At 45.1% G+C, this 17,191-nt stretch overlaps 1 protein-coding gene across 2 annotated transcripts in view; it reads right to left on the bottom strand.

Moving 5' to 3' along the window:
• Positions 1-3,715: 3,715 nt before the first annotated feature.
• Positions 3,716-17,191, bottom strand: part of LOC110495057 (slit homolog 1 protein) — a 105,999-nt gene continuing 92,523 nt past the window's right edge. For both annotated transcript variants that reach the window (XM_036949074.1, XM_036949075.1), the window contains 10 exons: positions 16,719-16,858; positions 13,988-14,081; positions 13,773-13,910; positions 13,059-13,287; positions 11,588-11,718; positions 7,939-8,093; positions 7,623-7,753; positions 7,210-7,409; positions 5,820-6,067; positions 3,716-5,255 (listed from right to left, as the gene is read on the bottom strand). In XM_036949074.1, coding sequence (XP_036804969.1) covers positions 5,008-5,255; positions 5,820-6,067; positions 7,210-7,409; positions 7,623-7,753; positions 7,939-8,093; positions 11,588-11,718; positions 13,059-13,287; positions 13,773-13,910; positions 13,988-14,081; positions 16,719-16,858 — 1,714 coding nt within the window. In that variant the 3' untranslated portion in view covers positions 3,716-5,007. The remainder of the gene's footprint in view (positions 5,256-5,819; positions 6,068-7,209; positions 7,410-7,622; positions 7,754-7,938; positions 8,094-11,587; positions 11,719-13,058; positions 13,288-13,772; positions 13,911-13,987; positions 14,082-16,718; positions 16,859-17,191) is intronic.

Genomic DNA, 17,191 nt, shown 5'->3' with positions numbered 1-17,191 from the left:
AATATGATGACAGTTCGATATTTGATCATCAAAATGTGTGTGTTGTATTGGTGCTTTTGTAACGTTTTCTCCCAGACATTCCCAGCTGCCCTACGCTGGTAACTATGGATACCAGAGTATTATCAGGTATAGCATGTTAAATGAGTCTTCTGTTGTCATGAAAATATCTCTGGATCGTAGTACATTCTTACACTGGATTAGTTATATTTATTGTTAGAATTGTAATACTTATTTGTATAATTATTGTTATAATTATATATGATTTTATAATGGATACATTAGGAAAGTAGCATAAGTACATATTTCATGATTAAAATCCACTGCTAAGACAAAATCTCCAATCACCATTTTCCCCTTTTTCGAATAACCACACGAAATATACTGTTGTCTGTGTTAATATGTTAGTAATACATTTATAAATGCAAATATCTACAAAGCTCTTAGATGAAAATAAAGATTAAGTCTTGATCTCAAATGGCATCCTATTCCCTATATAGGGCACTACTGTTGACCAGAGCCCTTTGGGCCCATATATAAGATGCCCTTGGCTGTATGACTACATAAGTAATACAATATGTGTTTATATGCTACAGAGCTCCTAGATCAAGATAGACTATGCTTAGTTAAAACTATATCAATTTGGTATATTTCATTGTGTTCCCTAGTTCACTATACTCTAGTAGTTCATCAGAGAGGTGTGTGGTGATATACTGCCATCCAGCGCTATGGTATCAACACTCAGAAACAAAAGGCTGTATCTAGAACCTAAAAGGGTTCTTTGGCTCTCCCCATATAGGAGAACCCGTTTGGGTTCTGTGTAGAATCCTTTCCATAGATACCCAAATGGATTCTTCAAAGGGTTCTCCTATGGGGACAGCCAAAGAACCCTTTAGTCTCAGAGTGTAACAACTTCTCTATTCTGGATAGTTATCACACACACCGTCTCTACTGGTCCATTGTACACTGGACGCAGGGAAATGTGTGTTAGCGTTCGCTGTGACAGTAGCCCACCACTACAGGACAGGCTGGACGCAGTGAAATGTGTGTTAGTGTTCGCTGTGACAGTAGCCAGCCACTACAGGACAGGCTGGACGCAGGGAAATGTGTGTTAGCGTTCGCTGTGACAGTAGCCCACCACAACAGGACAGGCTGGACGCAGGGAAATGTGTGTTAGCGTTCGCTGTGACAGTAGCCAGCCACTACAGGACAGGCTGGACGCAGGGAAATGTGTGTTAGTGTTCACTGTGACAGTAGCCCACCACAACAGGACAGGCTGGACGCAGTGAAATGTGTGTTAGTGTTCGCTGTGACAGTAGCCAGCCACTACAGGACAGGCTGGACGCAGGGAAATGTGTGTTAGTGTTCGCTGTGACAGTAGCCCACCACTACAGGACAGGCTGGACGCAGGGAAATGTGTGTTAGCGTTCGCTGTGACAGTAGCCCACCACTACAGGACAGGCTGGACGCAGGGAAATGTGTGTTAGCGTTCGCTGTGACAGTAGCCCACCACAACAGGACAGGCTGGACGCAGGGAAATGTGTGTTAGCGTTCGCTGTGACAGTAGCCCACCACTACAGGACAGGCTGGACGCAGGGAAATGTGTGTTAGCGTTCGCTGTGACAGTAGCCCACCACAACAGGACAGGCTGGACGCAGTGAAATGTGTGTTAGTGTTCGCTGTGACAGTAGCCCACCACAACAGGACAGGCTGGACGCAGGGAAATGTGTGTTAGCGTTCTCTGTGACAGTAGCCCACCACAACAGGACAGGCTGGACGCAGGGAAATGTGTGTTAGTGTTCGCTGTGACAGTAGCCAGCCACTACAGGACAGGCTGGACGCAGGGAAATGTGTGTTAGCGTTCGCTGTGACAGTAGCCAGCCACAACAGGACAGGCTGGACGCAGGGAAATGTGTGTTAGTGTTCACTGTGACAGTAGCCCACCACAACAGGACAGGCTGGACGCAGGGAAATGTGTGTTAGCGTTCTCTGTGACAGTAGCCCACCACAACAGGACAGGCTGGACGCAGGGAAATGTGTGTTAGTGTTCGCTGTGACAGTAGCCAGCCACTACAGGACAGGCTGGACGCAGGGAAATGTGTGTTAGTGTTCGCTGTGACAGTAGCCCACCACTACAGGACAGGCTGGACGCAGGGAAATGTGTGTTAGTGTTCGCTGTGACAGTAGCCAGCCACAACAGGACAGGCTGGACGCAGGGAAATGTGTGTTAGTGTTCACTGTGACAGTAGCCCACCACAACAGGACAGGCTGGACGCAGGGAAATGTGTGTTAGCGTTCGCTGTGACAGTAGCCAGCCACTACAGGACAGGCTGGACGCAGGGAAATGTGTGTTAGTGTTCGCTGTGACAGTAGCCAGCCACAACAGGACAGGCTGGACGCAGGGAAATGTGTGTTAGCGTTCGCTGTGACAGTAGCCCACCACAACAGGACAGGCTGGAAGCAGGGAAATGTGTGTTAGTGTTCACTGTGACAGTAGCCAGCCAATACAGGACAGGCTGGAAGCAGCAAATAAGACTATACAGCGGACTGGATATTAAAACCTGTTTTCAGGGGGAGACTATTTTATTTTTTGTGTGTGGATCTTTCCTCTCTGAATATGGTAGTCAGTGGGATTTATTGGTATTGGGGGAGGGGGGGGGGTAGTATGATTTGATCTCTCTTTAAAGAGAGGGGGAAGGGGTGCAGATGCTGGTGAAGGGGCGAGGGGGAGGGTGTGTGTGTGTACGCGTTTGTGTGTGTGCCTGTGTTCGTATGCTTTAGCGTGTGTGTGTGTGTGTCTCCGAGCTTTCACAGGGGGTGGTAGGGGCCTGGCTGAACCAATCACACAGAGGGGGATATATTATGGTTTATGGTTCAGGTTCCATATAAATCACAGTTTCATTAAACAGCCTGAACTCAAGGGTTTGGGAGGGTTTTACCCTACGGCCCCACAAGACACTGCCAGGGAACAAGGCTGCTCACTCTCTCCTCTCCCCGATACACTGCCAGGGAACAAGGCTGATCTTTCTCTCCTCTCCACGAGACACTGCCAGGGAACAAGGCTGTTCTCTCGCTCTCCTCTCCCGAGACACTGCCAGGGAACAAGGCTGCTCTCTCTCTCCTCTCCCCGATACACTGCCAGGGAACAAGGCTGCTCTCTCTCCCGAGACACTGCCAGGGAACCAGGCTGATCTTTCTCTCTCTCCTCTCCCGAGACACTGCCAGGGAACAAGGCTGATCTTTCTCTCCTCTCCCGAGACACTGCCAGGGAACCAGGCTGATCTTTCTCTCTCTCCTCTCCCGAGACACTGCCAGGGAACAAGGCTGATCTTTCTCTCTCTCTCCTCTCTCTCCCCGAGACACTGCCAGGGAACAAGGCTGATCTCTCTCTCCCCGAGACACTGCCAGGGAACAAGACTGATCTTTCTAACTCCTCTTCTGGCTTTCTCTCGTCCCCTCTCCTTTCCCTCTTTCTATCCTGTCCTCCATCTCCCCCACTCCTCCTCCTTTCATTTGCTTTGGTTGTCCTCCACTCAGTCATTCTCCCTCTTTCCCCATCACTCTCTTCAGGGGTGATTAACTAAGATCTGTCATAGCTCATAGACTCCGTGACAATTTCTCTCCCCTGCACAAAACACTGAACTGACATGTTCAGGGTAAAGGTCACACACATCCAGGTCAAAGGCCACGGAGAAAAATGACAACACGTTCACGGTGGAAGAGAGAAAATCATGTCTTTTATTGAAATAAATAAAACATCACTACACATAATCTGAAGCAAATCATTGATGATATTATATTCACCAAGTAGGTAGACAACATGTAATAAGAACCATGACATCACAGTCATTTAACATCGCCGTGACGACACTGTGTATTAGACTGACAATAGGTTGGCTGACTGGTTTTGGCAGCTTTACATCAGGCAGTAGAGAAGAACAGCAAGATGTTGCTTCAGTCTACAGACCCAATACAACGCCTGTGTAGTCTCTCCCATGCCAGGATTCAAACACCCTTTTTTCCATTTCAACATATAAAAATACTGTGTCCAAATGAAATGATATATATTACAATCTGTTAAGTGTTTTGTATCATAATCAAAGGGCTACATTAGGCTACATGACACTAAGTAATAAAAACAATCTAAGCAAAAAATGTAAAAGTTAAACAAACGTTATGTACCTTTCTGTTTTAGTTTTACAACAATATAAATAAAATATTATCAAAGCTACATTTGTGTTGAATTTCATAATACTGCTGATGTGGTAGAAGGAGACTGATTGGACCAGAGAGGGATAGGAGGCGGGTTTTACTCAATGATACAATTATAACCAATTACCATGACGAATGTTAAAGAAGATTCTGGCTAAAATCAAACTGGCACAGAGCCTCCAAAAGGCTCTTTAAAGTAGGCCAAAGGGCCCCCACCTCTTTAAAGTAGGCCAAAGGGCCTCAGCTGTTCTCTCAAATGCACCCCCTTCCCCCATCTGAACCTTCAAACATCCTCTTTATAAGACCGGCCACTAGAGGGCAAACTGGCATTGCAGCCCAGTGAAAAGATACACAGATTAAATGGTAAACTAGCAAAAAAGAGCAGCAGTTTCTCATTTAACAGGAAGAAACTAGAGAAGTGTCTCAACGTTTTCCTGTTGCCAACATGGCTGCCATGCATCACACAGGTTCCTCCATTTTACAATGATTTGAGCACATGGATAAAGTGGTGTACAATACAGTATAAATCCAAAGAATGACCTTTCAATGTAACATTACTAATGTGAGACCACAGTTGACTTTCTTTAGGTAGATGAAGATGATGAAGATGAGGTTGGTTGGTTTCGTGTTGGTTGGCCGTCCTTGCCAGGGAAGAACTGTCCTATATTACAAACACTGTTGTCCACAACACACAGACAATGTCCATGTTTTATATATATATATACTTTCCCACAGTGTGTTCAGTAACTCCTCTTCGGCTGACTGCGCTGCCCACGTGTGTGTAGTACCTCAACGACTCTACACACACTCCTTGCAGCCGCACTCCACTGCTTTCTCCACGTCCTGTGTGAAGGAACTTCCGTCGTCACACTCGAAGGTGTAGCGCCGGCGTCGTACCCTCAGTGGGGCGCAGCACGCCGCCCCGCCCCCCTGGCAGCCCCCCCGACACTCCACCCAGGAGAAGGGCCGCGTCGTCTGGCAGTTGGCGTGGCCACGTGGCACCCGGTGGAAGTCACGCACCGCCTCGCCGCGACACGCTGATTCAACTAGAGGTTAGAGGACAGAGGTTAAAGAGGCTGAGTAGTGGGACATGATCAAACACAGTAGTGGTTATTCATGTATCGTTGTTTTGAATGTTCTCTTGAGGACTGGTGTCCGACCACTTTCTTCTCAATACATTCTCAGTTGGCGCTTATCAACATTATGTCTAAAGTTCATTTGTTTGTCATCATTGTGATGTCATCCGATTGACTTTAAATGTAGGCTAGCTAGCTAAGAGTGAAGGGAAAGCACCACATTTTTGCTAGCACATTTTTTTAGGAACATTGCTAGCTAATGACATTTGTCTAAAGTAAATTTGACGGCATAATAATGATGGCAAAGTTGATTCCTACTAATTGTTTGCCTAATGTAGCAATGGCATCGTATTTCCAAGACGTCTTGAGAACACTCAACAATGGCGCAATGCGACCGAGTGTTCCAATGTCTCTCCCTGTCAAACACACACTCCCTCCTCCCTCCACACCTCTCCCCCTCGGTCATAACCTGTATCACAGGTTCTCTCTCTCGTACCTGTCCCCCCTCCTCCTATCTTCTCCCTCCATCCTTACCTGTGTCGCATGTGTCCCCGGTGTATCCCGTGTCACAGAGACAGTAGGTCGCTCCTCCCTCAGTCAGCTGACAGTGGCCATGTTGGCAGAGCAGCACTGAACACGGCTTGGTTGGTCCTTCTGGCACTGCTGGTACTACTAGTGCTGTTAGCTCCCCCTGTTGATTACACAAGGTGGCGTGCCAGCCCTCCTCACACTCACACCTGTACGACTGAACATCCTGAATCACACACACACCCCTCACACACCTGGGAGAGATGGAGGGAGAAATGGAGGGGGAGGTAGAGAGGGAGAACAGGAGGGAAAGGGGGAGGGAGAAATGGAGGGGAGGGAGAAATGGAGGGAAAGGGGGAGGGAGAAATGGAGGGAAAGGAGAAATGGAGGGGAGGGAGAAATGGAGGGAAAGGGGGAGGGAGAACAGGAGGGAAAGGGGGAGGGAGAACAGGAGGGAAAGGGGGAGGGAGAAATTGAGGGAAAGGGGGAGGGAAAGGGGGGGAGAAATGGAGGGAGGGGGGGAGAAATGGAGGGAGAGGGGGAGGGGGAAAGGGGGAGGGAGAAATGGAGGGAAAGGGGGAGGGAGAAATGGAGGGAAAGGGGGAGGGAGAACAGGAGGGAAAGGGGGAGGGAGAACAGGAGGGAAAGGGGGAGGGATACATTGAGGGAAAGGGGGAGGGAGAGGGGGAGGGAGAAATGGAGGGAAAGGGGGAGGGAGAAATGGAGGGAAAGGGGGAGGGAGAAATGGAGGGAAAGGGAGAAATGGAGGGAAAGGGGGAGGGAGAAATGGAGGGAAATGGGGAGGGAGAAATGGAGGGAAAGGGGGAGGGAGAAATGGAGGGAAAGGGGGAGGGAGAAATGGAGGGAAATGGGGAGGGAAAAATGGAGGGAAAGGGGGAGGGAGAACAGGAGGAGGGAGAAAAGGAGGGAGTGGGAGAAATGGAGGGAGAGGGGGAGGGAGAAATGGAGGGAAAGGGAGAAATGGAGGGAAAGGGGGAGGGAGAAATGAAGGGAAATGGGGAGGGAAAAAATGGAGGGAAAGGGGGAGGGAGAACAGGAGGGAAAGGGGGAGGGAGAACAGGAGGGAGTGGGAGAAATGGAGGGAGAGGGTGAAGGAGAAAAGGAGGGAGTGGGAGAAATGGAGGGAGAGGGGGAAGGAGAAAAGGAGGGAGTGGGAGAAATGGAGGGAGAGGAAGAGAAAGATGCTATTAGAAAAATACAGTGGGGAAAATACAAAAGCTGGGACTCGGACAACATAATCAATTAAACCATACAATTAATGAGTTACCCCCAAAATAAATCAACATGATAAAACACAAGATAACAAGCCACATAGACCCACTATAAACCATAACAGACTACAACCCTTTATCACTCACTCTCCTGTCTCACTTACTTATTCCCCTGGCATGGGTTAGCCGCGGTTGCCGGGGCAACATCTCCCCCAACAAGGCCTCCTCCGATTGGCTGATCGCAGTGTAGCCCACCCCAGTCAGGCTGGCAGTGGCAGAGGGGTCCCTGGGCACCATCCGGTTGGCACACTCCATGGAGGCAGAACAGTTTCCTGCAGGGCTGGCATCCTGGCACCACCCCCGGCTTCAGCACATCAAACAATTAGAATTAGAAAAAAAAACGTTATTATCAACGCAGTGTGAAAATGTGTCTTTAGCTTCAGAAATAAAATACAAAAATAAATATTTCTCCAACTTCTCACACCTAGGTTTCTGGGAATATTCCAACTGGGATTTCTGGAAAACCTGTGAATTTTGGATAAGTTACCAGAATGTTCCTCCCCGTCTCCCACCATACCTTCATAGTGGTCTGGGTGAAGTCCTGCAGCTCGTGGTTGATGTACAGATTCCTGATGCAGCCGTGGAAACTGGAGGAGTTGAGGGGCTGGAAGAGACTCAGAGAGGAGTAGGACATCTTCTCTGGCATACCTGGAGAGGAGGGAGAGAGGGAGGGAGAGAGAGAGGGAGTGAAAGGATATATAGGTTGGGAGTAGAGAATAGAGTGGAGAGAGAGAAAGAGAGTGAGGGAGAGGAGAGGAGACCTGGACATTAATATGTAATAGGGTGGGTTAGGGCCTGAACCTAGCTCTCAGCTGAGGTTGTGTGTGTCTTACCCCCCACGTATAGCGGTGCCTCTCCAGACAGAGGTGGGACCCCACCCAGACTGTCCAGAGTGGTGGGCGCACCCCCGTCCACAGACAGGTTCACCATCCTGTCAAAGGTCACCAGCTCTACCGTATGGAAACGCCCGTCGTTCACCGTCTCAGCACTACGGCAACACCAGAGGTCAGGGATTAGAGGTCAGAGGTTAGGTGGCGGTGATATTTTAGTATGTTGTGATAGTCGGTGTTTGTGAATAGAATGTAGATGACGTTGGCGTGTGTGTGTGTGTGTACCTGTATGTAATGTGTGTGTGTATATAACATGTTATAGGTGTGTGTGTGTGTGTGTGTGTGTGTGTGTGTGTGTGTGTGTGTGTGTGTGTGTGTCCTTCAAACTTTGCTTTCGTCAAATAATTCTCCATCTGCAGCAATTACAGCCCTGCAGACCTTTGATGGGCACTTCTACGTACCGTACAGTCAAGCTGCTGCCACAATAGCTCAATAGGGTTGAGATCCGGTGACTGTGCTGGCCACTCCATTATAGACAGAATTCCAGAATTCCCTAAATAGTTATTGCATAGTTTGGAGCTGTGCTTTGGGTCATTGTCCTGGAAATTGGCTCCAATTTAGCGCCGTCCATAGGGTAGCGCCGTCCGGACGGCATCAAGCACTCCTCCAGCATCTTTTCATTTTTTCTGCATCTCACAAATGTTCTTCTTTGTGATCCGAACACCTCAAACTTAGATTCGTCTGTCCATAACACTTTTTTCCAGTCTTCCTCTGTCCAGTGTCTGTGTTCTTTTGCCCATCTTAATTTTTTATTTTTATTGGCCAGTCTGAGATGTGACTTTTTCTTTGCATCTCTGCCTAGAAGGCCAGCATCCTGGAGTCGCCTCTTCACTGTTGACTTTGAGACTGGTGTTTCTCAAACTAGACACTAATGTACTTGTCATCTTGCTCAGTTGTGTACCGGGGCCTCCCACTGGTTAGAGACAGTTTGCGCTGTTCTGTGAAGGGAGTAGTACACAGTGTTGTATGAGTTCTTCAGTTTCTTGGGTTCTTCTCACAAGAAATAGCCTTCATTTCTCAGAACAAGAATAGACTGACGAGTTTCAGAAGAAAGTTTTTTGTTTCTAGCCATTTTGAGCCTGTAATCAAACCCACAAATGCTGTTGCTCCAGACACTCAACTAGTCTAATGAAGGCCATTTTCATTGCTTCTTTAATCAGAACAACAGTTTTCAGCTGTGCTAACATAATTGCAAAAGGGTTTTCTAATGATCAATTAGCCTTCTATAATGATAAACTTGGATTAGCTAACACAACGTGCCACTGGAACACAGGAGTGATGGTTGCTGATAAAGGGCCTCAGCCGTTTCCAGCTACAAGAGTCATTTACAACATTAACAATGTCTACACTGTATTTCTGTTCAATTTGATGTTATTTTTGTATTTATTTATTTATTTCACCTTTATTTAACCAGGTTGGATAGTTGAGAACAAGTTCTCATTTACAACTGCGACCTGGCCAAGATAAAGCACAGCAGTTCGACACATACAACGACACAGGAGTAAAACAAACATACAGTCAATAATACAGTAGAAAAATAAGTCTATATACAATGTGAGCAAGTGAGATGAGATAAGGGAGGTAAAGGCAAAAAAAAGGCCATGGTGGCAAAGTAAATACAATATAGCAAGTAAAACACTGGAATGGTAGATTTGCAGTAGAAGAATGTGCAAGGTAGAAATAAAAATAATGGGGTACAAAGGAGCAAAATAAATAAATTAATTAAATACAGTAGGGAAAGAGGTAGTTGTTTGGGCTAAATTATAGGTGGGCTATGTACAGGTGCAGTAATCTGTGCGCTGCTCTGACAGTTGGTGCTTAAAGCTAGTGAGGGAGATCAGTGTTTCCAGTTTCATAGATTTTTGTAGTTCGTTCCAGTCATAGGCAGCAGAGAACTGGAAGGAGAGGCGGCCAAAGGAAGAATTCGTTTTGGGGGTGACTAGAGAGATATACCTGCTGGAGCGTGTGCTACAGGTGGGAGATGCTATGGTGACCAGCGAGCTGAGATAAGGGGGGACTTTACCTAGCAGGGTCTTGTAGATGACCTGGAGCCAGTGGGTTTGGCGACGAGTATGAAGCGAGGGCCAGCCAACGAGAGCATACAGGTCGCAGTGGTGGGTAGTATATGGGGCTTTGGTGACAAAATGGATTGCACTGTGATAGACTGCATCCAATTTATTGAGTAGAGTGTTGGAGGCTATTTTGTAAATTACATCGCCGAAGTCGAGGATCGGTAGGATGGTCAGTTTTACGAGGGTATGTTTGGCAGCATGAATGAAGGAGGCTTTGTTGCGAAATAGGAAGCCAATTCTAGATTTAATTTGGGATTGGAGATGTTTGATGTGAGTCTGAAAGGAGAGTTTACAGTCTAACCAGACACCTAGGTATTTGTAGTTGTCCACATATTCTAAGTTAGAACCGTCCAGAGTAGTGATGTTGGACAGGTGGGTAGGTGCGGGCAGCGATCGGTTGAAGAGCATGCATTTAGTTTTACTTGCATTTAAGAGCAATTGGAGGCCACGGAAGGAGAGTTGTATGGCATTGAAGCTCGTCTGGAGGGTTGTTAACACAGTGTCCAAAGAAGGGCCAGAAGTATACAGAATGGTGTCGTCGGGGTAGAGGTGGATCAGAGAATCACCAGCAACAAGAACGACATCATTGATGTTTACAGAGAAGAGAGTCGGTCCAAGAATTGAACCCTAAGGCTCCCCCATAGAGACTGCCATTTTAATAGACAAACAATTTGCTTTTCTTTCAAAAACAAGGAAATGTCTAAGTGACCCCAAACTTTTGAACGGTAGTGTAAATATAACCTATAGATAGTGTGTGTACCTATAGATAGTGTGTGTACCTATAGATAGTGTGTGTACCTATAGATAGTGTGTGTACCTATAGATAGTGTGTGTACCTATAGATAGTGTGTGTACCTATAGATAGTGTGTGTACCTATAGATAGTGTGTGTACCTATAGATAGTGTGTGTACCTATAGATAGTGTGTGTACCTATAGATAGTGTGTGTACCTGTAGATAGTGTGTGTTCCTGTAGATAGTGTGTGTACCTATAGATAGTGTGTGTACCTATAGATAGTGTGTGTACCTATAGATAGTGTGTGTACCTATAGATAGTGTGTGTACCTATAGATAGTGTGTGTACCTATAGATAGTGTGTGTACCTGTAGATAGTGTGTGTTCCTGTAGATAGTGTGTGTACCTATAGATAGTGTGTGTACCTGTAGATAGTGTGTGTACCTGTAGATAGTGTGTGTTCCTGTAGATAGTGTGTGTACCTGTAGATAGTGTGTGTTCCTGTAGATAGTGTGTGTACCTGTAGATAGTGTGTGTACCTGTAGATAGTGTGTGTTCCTGTAGATAGTGTGTGTTCCTGTAGATAGTGTGTGTTCCTGTAGATAGTGTGTGTTCCTGTAGATAGTGTGTGTACCTGATGATAGTGTATGTACCTGTAGATAGTGTGTGTTCCTGTAGATAGTGTGTGTACCTGATGATAGTGTATGTACCTGTAGATAGTGTGTGTTCCTGTAGATAGTGTGTGTACCTGATGATAGTGTATGTACCTGTAGATAGTGTGTGTACCTGTAGATAGTGTGTCCAGGCTGACTACCAGGGTCATAGCTGACTCGAACATGTCCCTCATGGAGCTCCACAGCCATTGGCTTGTTGTCTCCATTATACAGCAGGATACCGTTATCCTCCGCTGTCGACACCTGGGGAACACACACAGGTCAGAATGTGTGTGTGTGCGCACACGTGTGTTTTCCTCTGTGTGTGTATGCCCATCTATGTCTATGTGGGCATGTGTGTGGGCGTGTGTGTGGTTGTGTGGGCGTGTGTGTGTGTGCGCATTAGGGTGATTGCATGTCCTGGAATGTGCGGGACAGTCACGCATTTTGCTCTTATGACAAGGCCTAGAGACTATATGATAAGGACAAGAGACTATATGATAAGGCCTAGAGACTATATGATAAGGCCTAGAGACTATATGATAAGGACAAGAGACTATATGATAAGGACAAGAGACTATATGATGACAAGAGACTATATGATAAGGACAAGAGACTATATGATAAGGACAAGAGACTATATGATAATGACAAGAGACTATATGATAAGGACAAGAAACTATATGATAAGGACAAGAGACGACATGATGACTATATGATAAGTACAAGAGACTATATGATAAGGACAAGAGACTATATGATAAGGACAAGAGGCTATATGATGACTATATGATAAGTACAATAGACTATATGATGACTATATGATAAGGATAAGAGACTATATGATAAGGACAAGAGACTATATGATAAGGACAAGAGACTATATGATAAGGACAAGAGACTATATGATAAGGACAAGAGACTATATGATGACTATATGATAAGGACAAGAGACTATATGATAAGGATAAGAGACTATATGATAAGTAGAAGAGACTATATGATGACTATATGATAAGGATAAGATACTATATGATAAGGATAAGAGACTATATGATAAGGACGTGGTGCTGGTGATGTTAAACACTTCTCCAATCATTGTTGAGATCTTATATTCTGCGAAGTACAAGACGAGACCTGGGCAAATGTTATATCATCAACCAATCACATTTGTCAAATCCTTTCAGGCTAAATTCCAGATAAACTTGGAGAGGACAGTTAACTACTTACAAAAGGTGTGTGTTTAATGAAGAGCTACAAAAGTATGAAAATAACCGTATTAGACTGACAGATATGAGGTCATTCATTTCATCAAACTTGTGAGACTCTCCATGCTCATTAGTTTCTCATTCAACATCTGTGCTGCTACTTCACTCAAACCTGTTGAAAAGCCTCCCTTCCTGACTCTTCCCCGAGACCAACCAGAAATATTCCCTTGGCCAAATATTCACAGATTTTCATAAAAAAAGTGGCCTCTCATTTATCATCAACACTTGCACGAGGCAAAAGAGTAGGCTTACGTGAGCTTCAGTTAGCTCGCTCAGTGCAGCAGGAGTGTGTGTGTGTGTATGTGTGTGTGTGTGTGTGTGTGTGTGTGTGATTACCTGCAGTGTGATGTTGGCCTGAGGCCAGTTCTTCAGGTCAGACAGCTGTAGGTAAGAATCTCTATTCACGAAGTTCACACTGACCAGCTTCTCACAACGCACACCCTCGAACCCCGGCAGACACTGGCACAGCGCAGTACCGCCTCTGTCCACACAGGGGGCGCTGTTCTGACAGCGAGCCCGCTCACAGGGAGATGGAGGAGGAGGTGGCACCTCACACAACACACCACTAGGGGGCGGAAGAGGGGGGGAGAATTACTACGGACCACAACATACGACATAAGGTATGTAAGGACTAAGATCTGGCCCTAACGCCTGAGCAAAGCATGCAGACATCTGGAGTCCTGAGGGGTGTTCCACAAGGGAAATAGTCTGTAAACATTAACTAACACATTCCACTTGTTCTGTGTTCCAGTCTGAGAAGGTAGTGTGCTGTGAACGTGTGTGTTTCTATTTCATGTTGTAAGAATAGAAATCAATTGCACTTATAAAATCCACAGTAATCCATAAAAAAAATGTGCTAATGTAACATTTAGGAATGTTCATTCAAATTGTTCAACTGAAATTGTTAACATGTTGGCCCTCAAACTGAACCCTTAATGAACCCACCTCTTATGTACGACAGTACTGAGACAAGGAGAGACCAACTTATTATGACACATCTAAGGGCACTAATAGTTTCCACATTTACACCTGTGTGTGTGTGTGTCTTACCTGTACCCCTGAGGGCAGGTGCAGGTGTATCCATCCACCTGGTCCACACACACCGCTCCATTCTGACAGTCCTGATCCTCACACTCATCATAGTTCACACTGCAGTCACCCCCCACGAAGCCTGGGGCACACACACACCTGGACACACACATGTAGAACATGAACATGTGTACCAGTGTGTGTGTGCGTCTGTGTGTGTGTCTGTGTGTAGTCACCTGGGGCCTGTAGTGGTGCTGCTGCAGGTAGAGTGTTGCTGACAGGGGTTTCTACCAGGAGAGCACACATCCTCCTCTTCCTCACACAACAACCCTGAGAGAGAGAGAGAGAGAGAGAGAGAGAGAGAGAGAGAGAGAGAGAGAGAGAGAGAGAGAGAGAGAGAGAGAGAGAGAGAGAGAGAGAGAGAGAGAGAGAGAGAGAGAGAGAGAGAGAGAGACAGAGAGAGAGAGAGAGAGAGAGAGAGAGAGACAGAGAGAGACAGAGAGAGAGAGAGAGAGAGAGAGAGAGAGACAGAGAGAGACAGAGAGAGAGACAGAGACAGAGAGAGACAGAGAGAGAGAGAGAGAGAGACAGAGACAGAGAGAGACAGAGACAGAGAGAGAGAGAGAGAGAGAGAGAGAGAGAGAGAGACAGAGACAGAGAGAGACAGAGACAGAGAGAGAGAGAGAGAGAGAGAGAGAGAGAGAGAGAGAGAGAGACAGAGAGAGAGAGAGAGAGAGAGAGAGAGAGAGAGAGACAGAGAGAGACAGAGAGAGAGAGAGATGTTTAGTTTTAAATGATTATCAATTCAAAATGATCTTTATGAAAGTAATATATCTATATATTATGTGCCACAGTTGTTTTGTCTATAGAATGTCCTGAGAGAATGTCCTGAGAGAATGTCTATAGAATGTCCTGAGAGAATGTCCTGAGAGAATGTCCTGAGAGAATGTCTATAGAATGTCCTGAGAGAATGTCTATAGAATGTCCTGAGAGAATGTCTATAGAATGTCCTGAGAGAATGTCTATAGAATGTCCTGAGAGAATGTCTATAGAATGTCCTGAGAGAATGTCTATAGAATGTCCTGAGAGAATGTCTATAGAATGTCCTGAGAGAATGTCTATAGAATGTCCTGAGAGAATGTCTATAGAATGTCCTGAGAGAATGTCTATAGAATGTCCTGAGAGAATGTCTATAGAATGTCCTGAGAGAATGTCCTGAGAGAATGTCCTGAGAGAATGTCTATAGAATGTCCTGAGAGAATGTCCTGAGAGAATGTCCTGAGAGAATGTCTATAGAATGTCCTGAGAGAATGTCTATAGAATGTCCTGAGAGAATGTCTATAGAATGTCCTGAGAGAATGTCTATAGAATGTCCTGAGAGAATGTCTATAGAATGTCCTGAGAGAATGTCTATAGAATGTCCTGAGAGAATGTCTATAGAATGTCCTGAGAGAATGTCTATAGAATGTCCTGAGAGAATGTCTATAGAATGTCCTGAGAGAATGTCTATAGAATGTCCTGAGAGAATGTCTATAGAATGTCCTGAGAGAATGTCTATAGAATGTCCTGAGAGAATGTCTATAGAATGTCCTGAGAGAATGTCTATAGAATGTCCTGAGAGAATGTCTATAGAATGTCCTGAGAGAATGTCTATAGAATGTCCTGAGAGAATGTCTATAGAATGTCCTGAGAGAATGTCTATAGAATGTCCTGAGAGAATGTCTATAGAATGTCCTGAGATAATGTCTATAGAATGTCCTGAGAGAATGTCTATAGAATGTCCTGGGAGAATGTCTATAGAATGTCCTGGGAGAATGTCTATAGAATGTCCTGGGAGAATGTCTATAGAATGTCCTGAGAGAATGTCTATAGAATGTCCTGGGAGAATGTCTATAGAATGTCCTGAGAGAATGTCTATAGAATGTCCTGAGAGAATGTCTATAGAATGTCCTGAGAGAATGTCTATAGAATGTCCTGAGAGAATGTCTAAAGAATGTCCTGAGAGAATGTCTATAGAATGTCCTGAGAGAATGTCTATAGAATGTCCTGAGAGAATGTCTATCGAATGTCCTGAGAGAATGTCTAAAGAATGTCCTGAGAGAATGTCTATAGAATGTCCTGAGAGAATGTCCTGAGATAATGTCTAAAGAATGTCCTGAGAGAATGTCTATAGAATGTCCTGAGAGAATGTCTACAGAATGTCCTGAGAGAATGTCTAAAGAATGTCCTGAGAGAATGTCTATAGAATGTCCTGAGAGAATGTCTATAGAATGTCCTGAGAGAATGTCTATCGAATGTCCTGAGAGAATGTCTAAAGAATGTCCTGAGAGAATGTCTAAAGAATGTCCTGAGAATGTCTATAGAATGTCCTGAGAGAATGTCCTGAGAGAATGTCTAAAGAATGTCCTGAGAGAATGTCTAAAGAATGTCAATAGAGAATGTCTATAGAATGTCTAGAGAGAATGTCTATAGAATGTCATGAGAGAATGCCTAGAGAGAATGCCTAGAGAGAATGTCTAGAGAGAATGCCTAGAGAGAATGTCTAGAGAGAATGTCTAGAGAGAATGTCTAGAGAGAATGTCTAGAGAGAATGTCTAGAGAGAATGTCTAGAGAGAATGCCTAGAGAGAATGCCTAGAGAGAATGTCTTTAAATTGTCTAGAGAGATTGTCTAGAGAGAATGTCTTTAACATGTCTAGAGAGAATGTCTTTAACATGTCTAGAGAGAATGTCTTTAAAATGGCTAGAGAGAATGTCTTTACAATGTCTAGAGAGAAAGTTTTTAAAATGTCTAGAGAGAATGTCTTTAGAATGTCGAGAGAATGTCTAGAGAGAATGTCTTTAAAATGTCTAGAGAAAATGTCTAGAATGTTTAGAGAGAATGTCCAGAGAAAATGTCTTTAGAATGTTTAGAGACAATGTCTAGAGAATGTCAATAGAATCTCTATGGAATGTCTATATATCATACCAATGTAGAAGGGAGGACAGAAGCAGGTGTAGTTGCCTACTCCGTCCACACAGGTTGCACCATTCTCACATCCGTGGTCCTCACAGTCATCTACATCCACCTCACAGAACGATCCATGGAAACCCACCAGGCATGAACAACTGGAGAGGGGAAAGACTGGTCAGTGTGTGTTTATGTATGTGTGTGTATGTGTAGGGGCGCAACTTTGGTTTTAGACCATCATTTTAAAAATGATAATTATCCAGTCAGATGAACATTCCTAACAGCCTACATGACCACTCAGAGGCATCCACATGGTTCTAAAGCACACCGTTGTCTCTGTATTTAAACAGAATCACATTCCAATGATAAAACTGTGTGTGTAGGGGGGGATGTTCTCACCGTCCGTAGCGAAAGTTGTGCCCCTGTGTGTGTGTGTGTATATGGGTGTGTTTATGTGTGTGTGTATAGAGTGGGCCCAGTGTGTGTTTGTA

The sequence above is a fragment of the Oncorhynchus mykiss genome, chromosome 17, assembly GCF_013265735.2.
Source record: "Oncorhynchus mykiss isolate Arlee chromosome 17, USDA_OmykA_1.1, whole genome shotgun sequence".
Lineage (NCBI taxonomy): Eukaryota > Metazoa > Chordata > Actinopteri > Salmoniformes > Salmonidae > Oncorhynchus > Oncorhynchus mykiss.
Note: the sequence above shows the minus strand (reverse complement) of the source record. Positions and strands in the feature narration are given on the sequence as shown.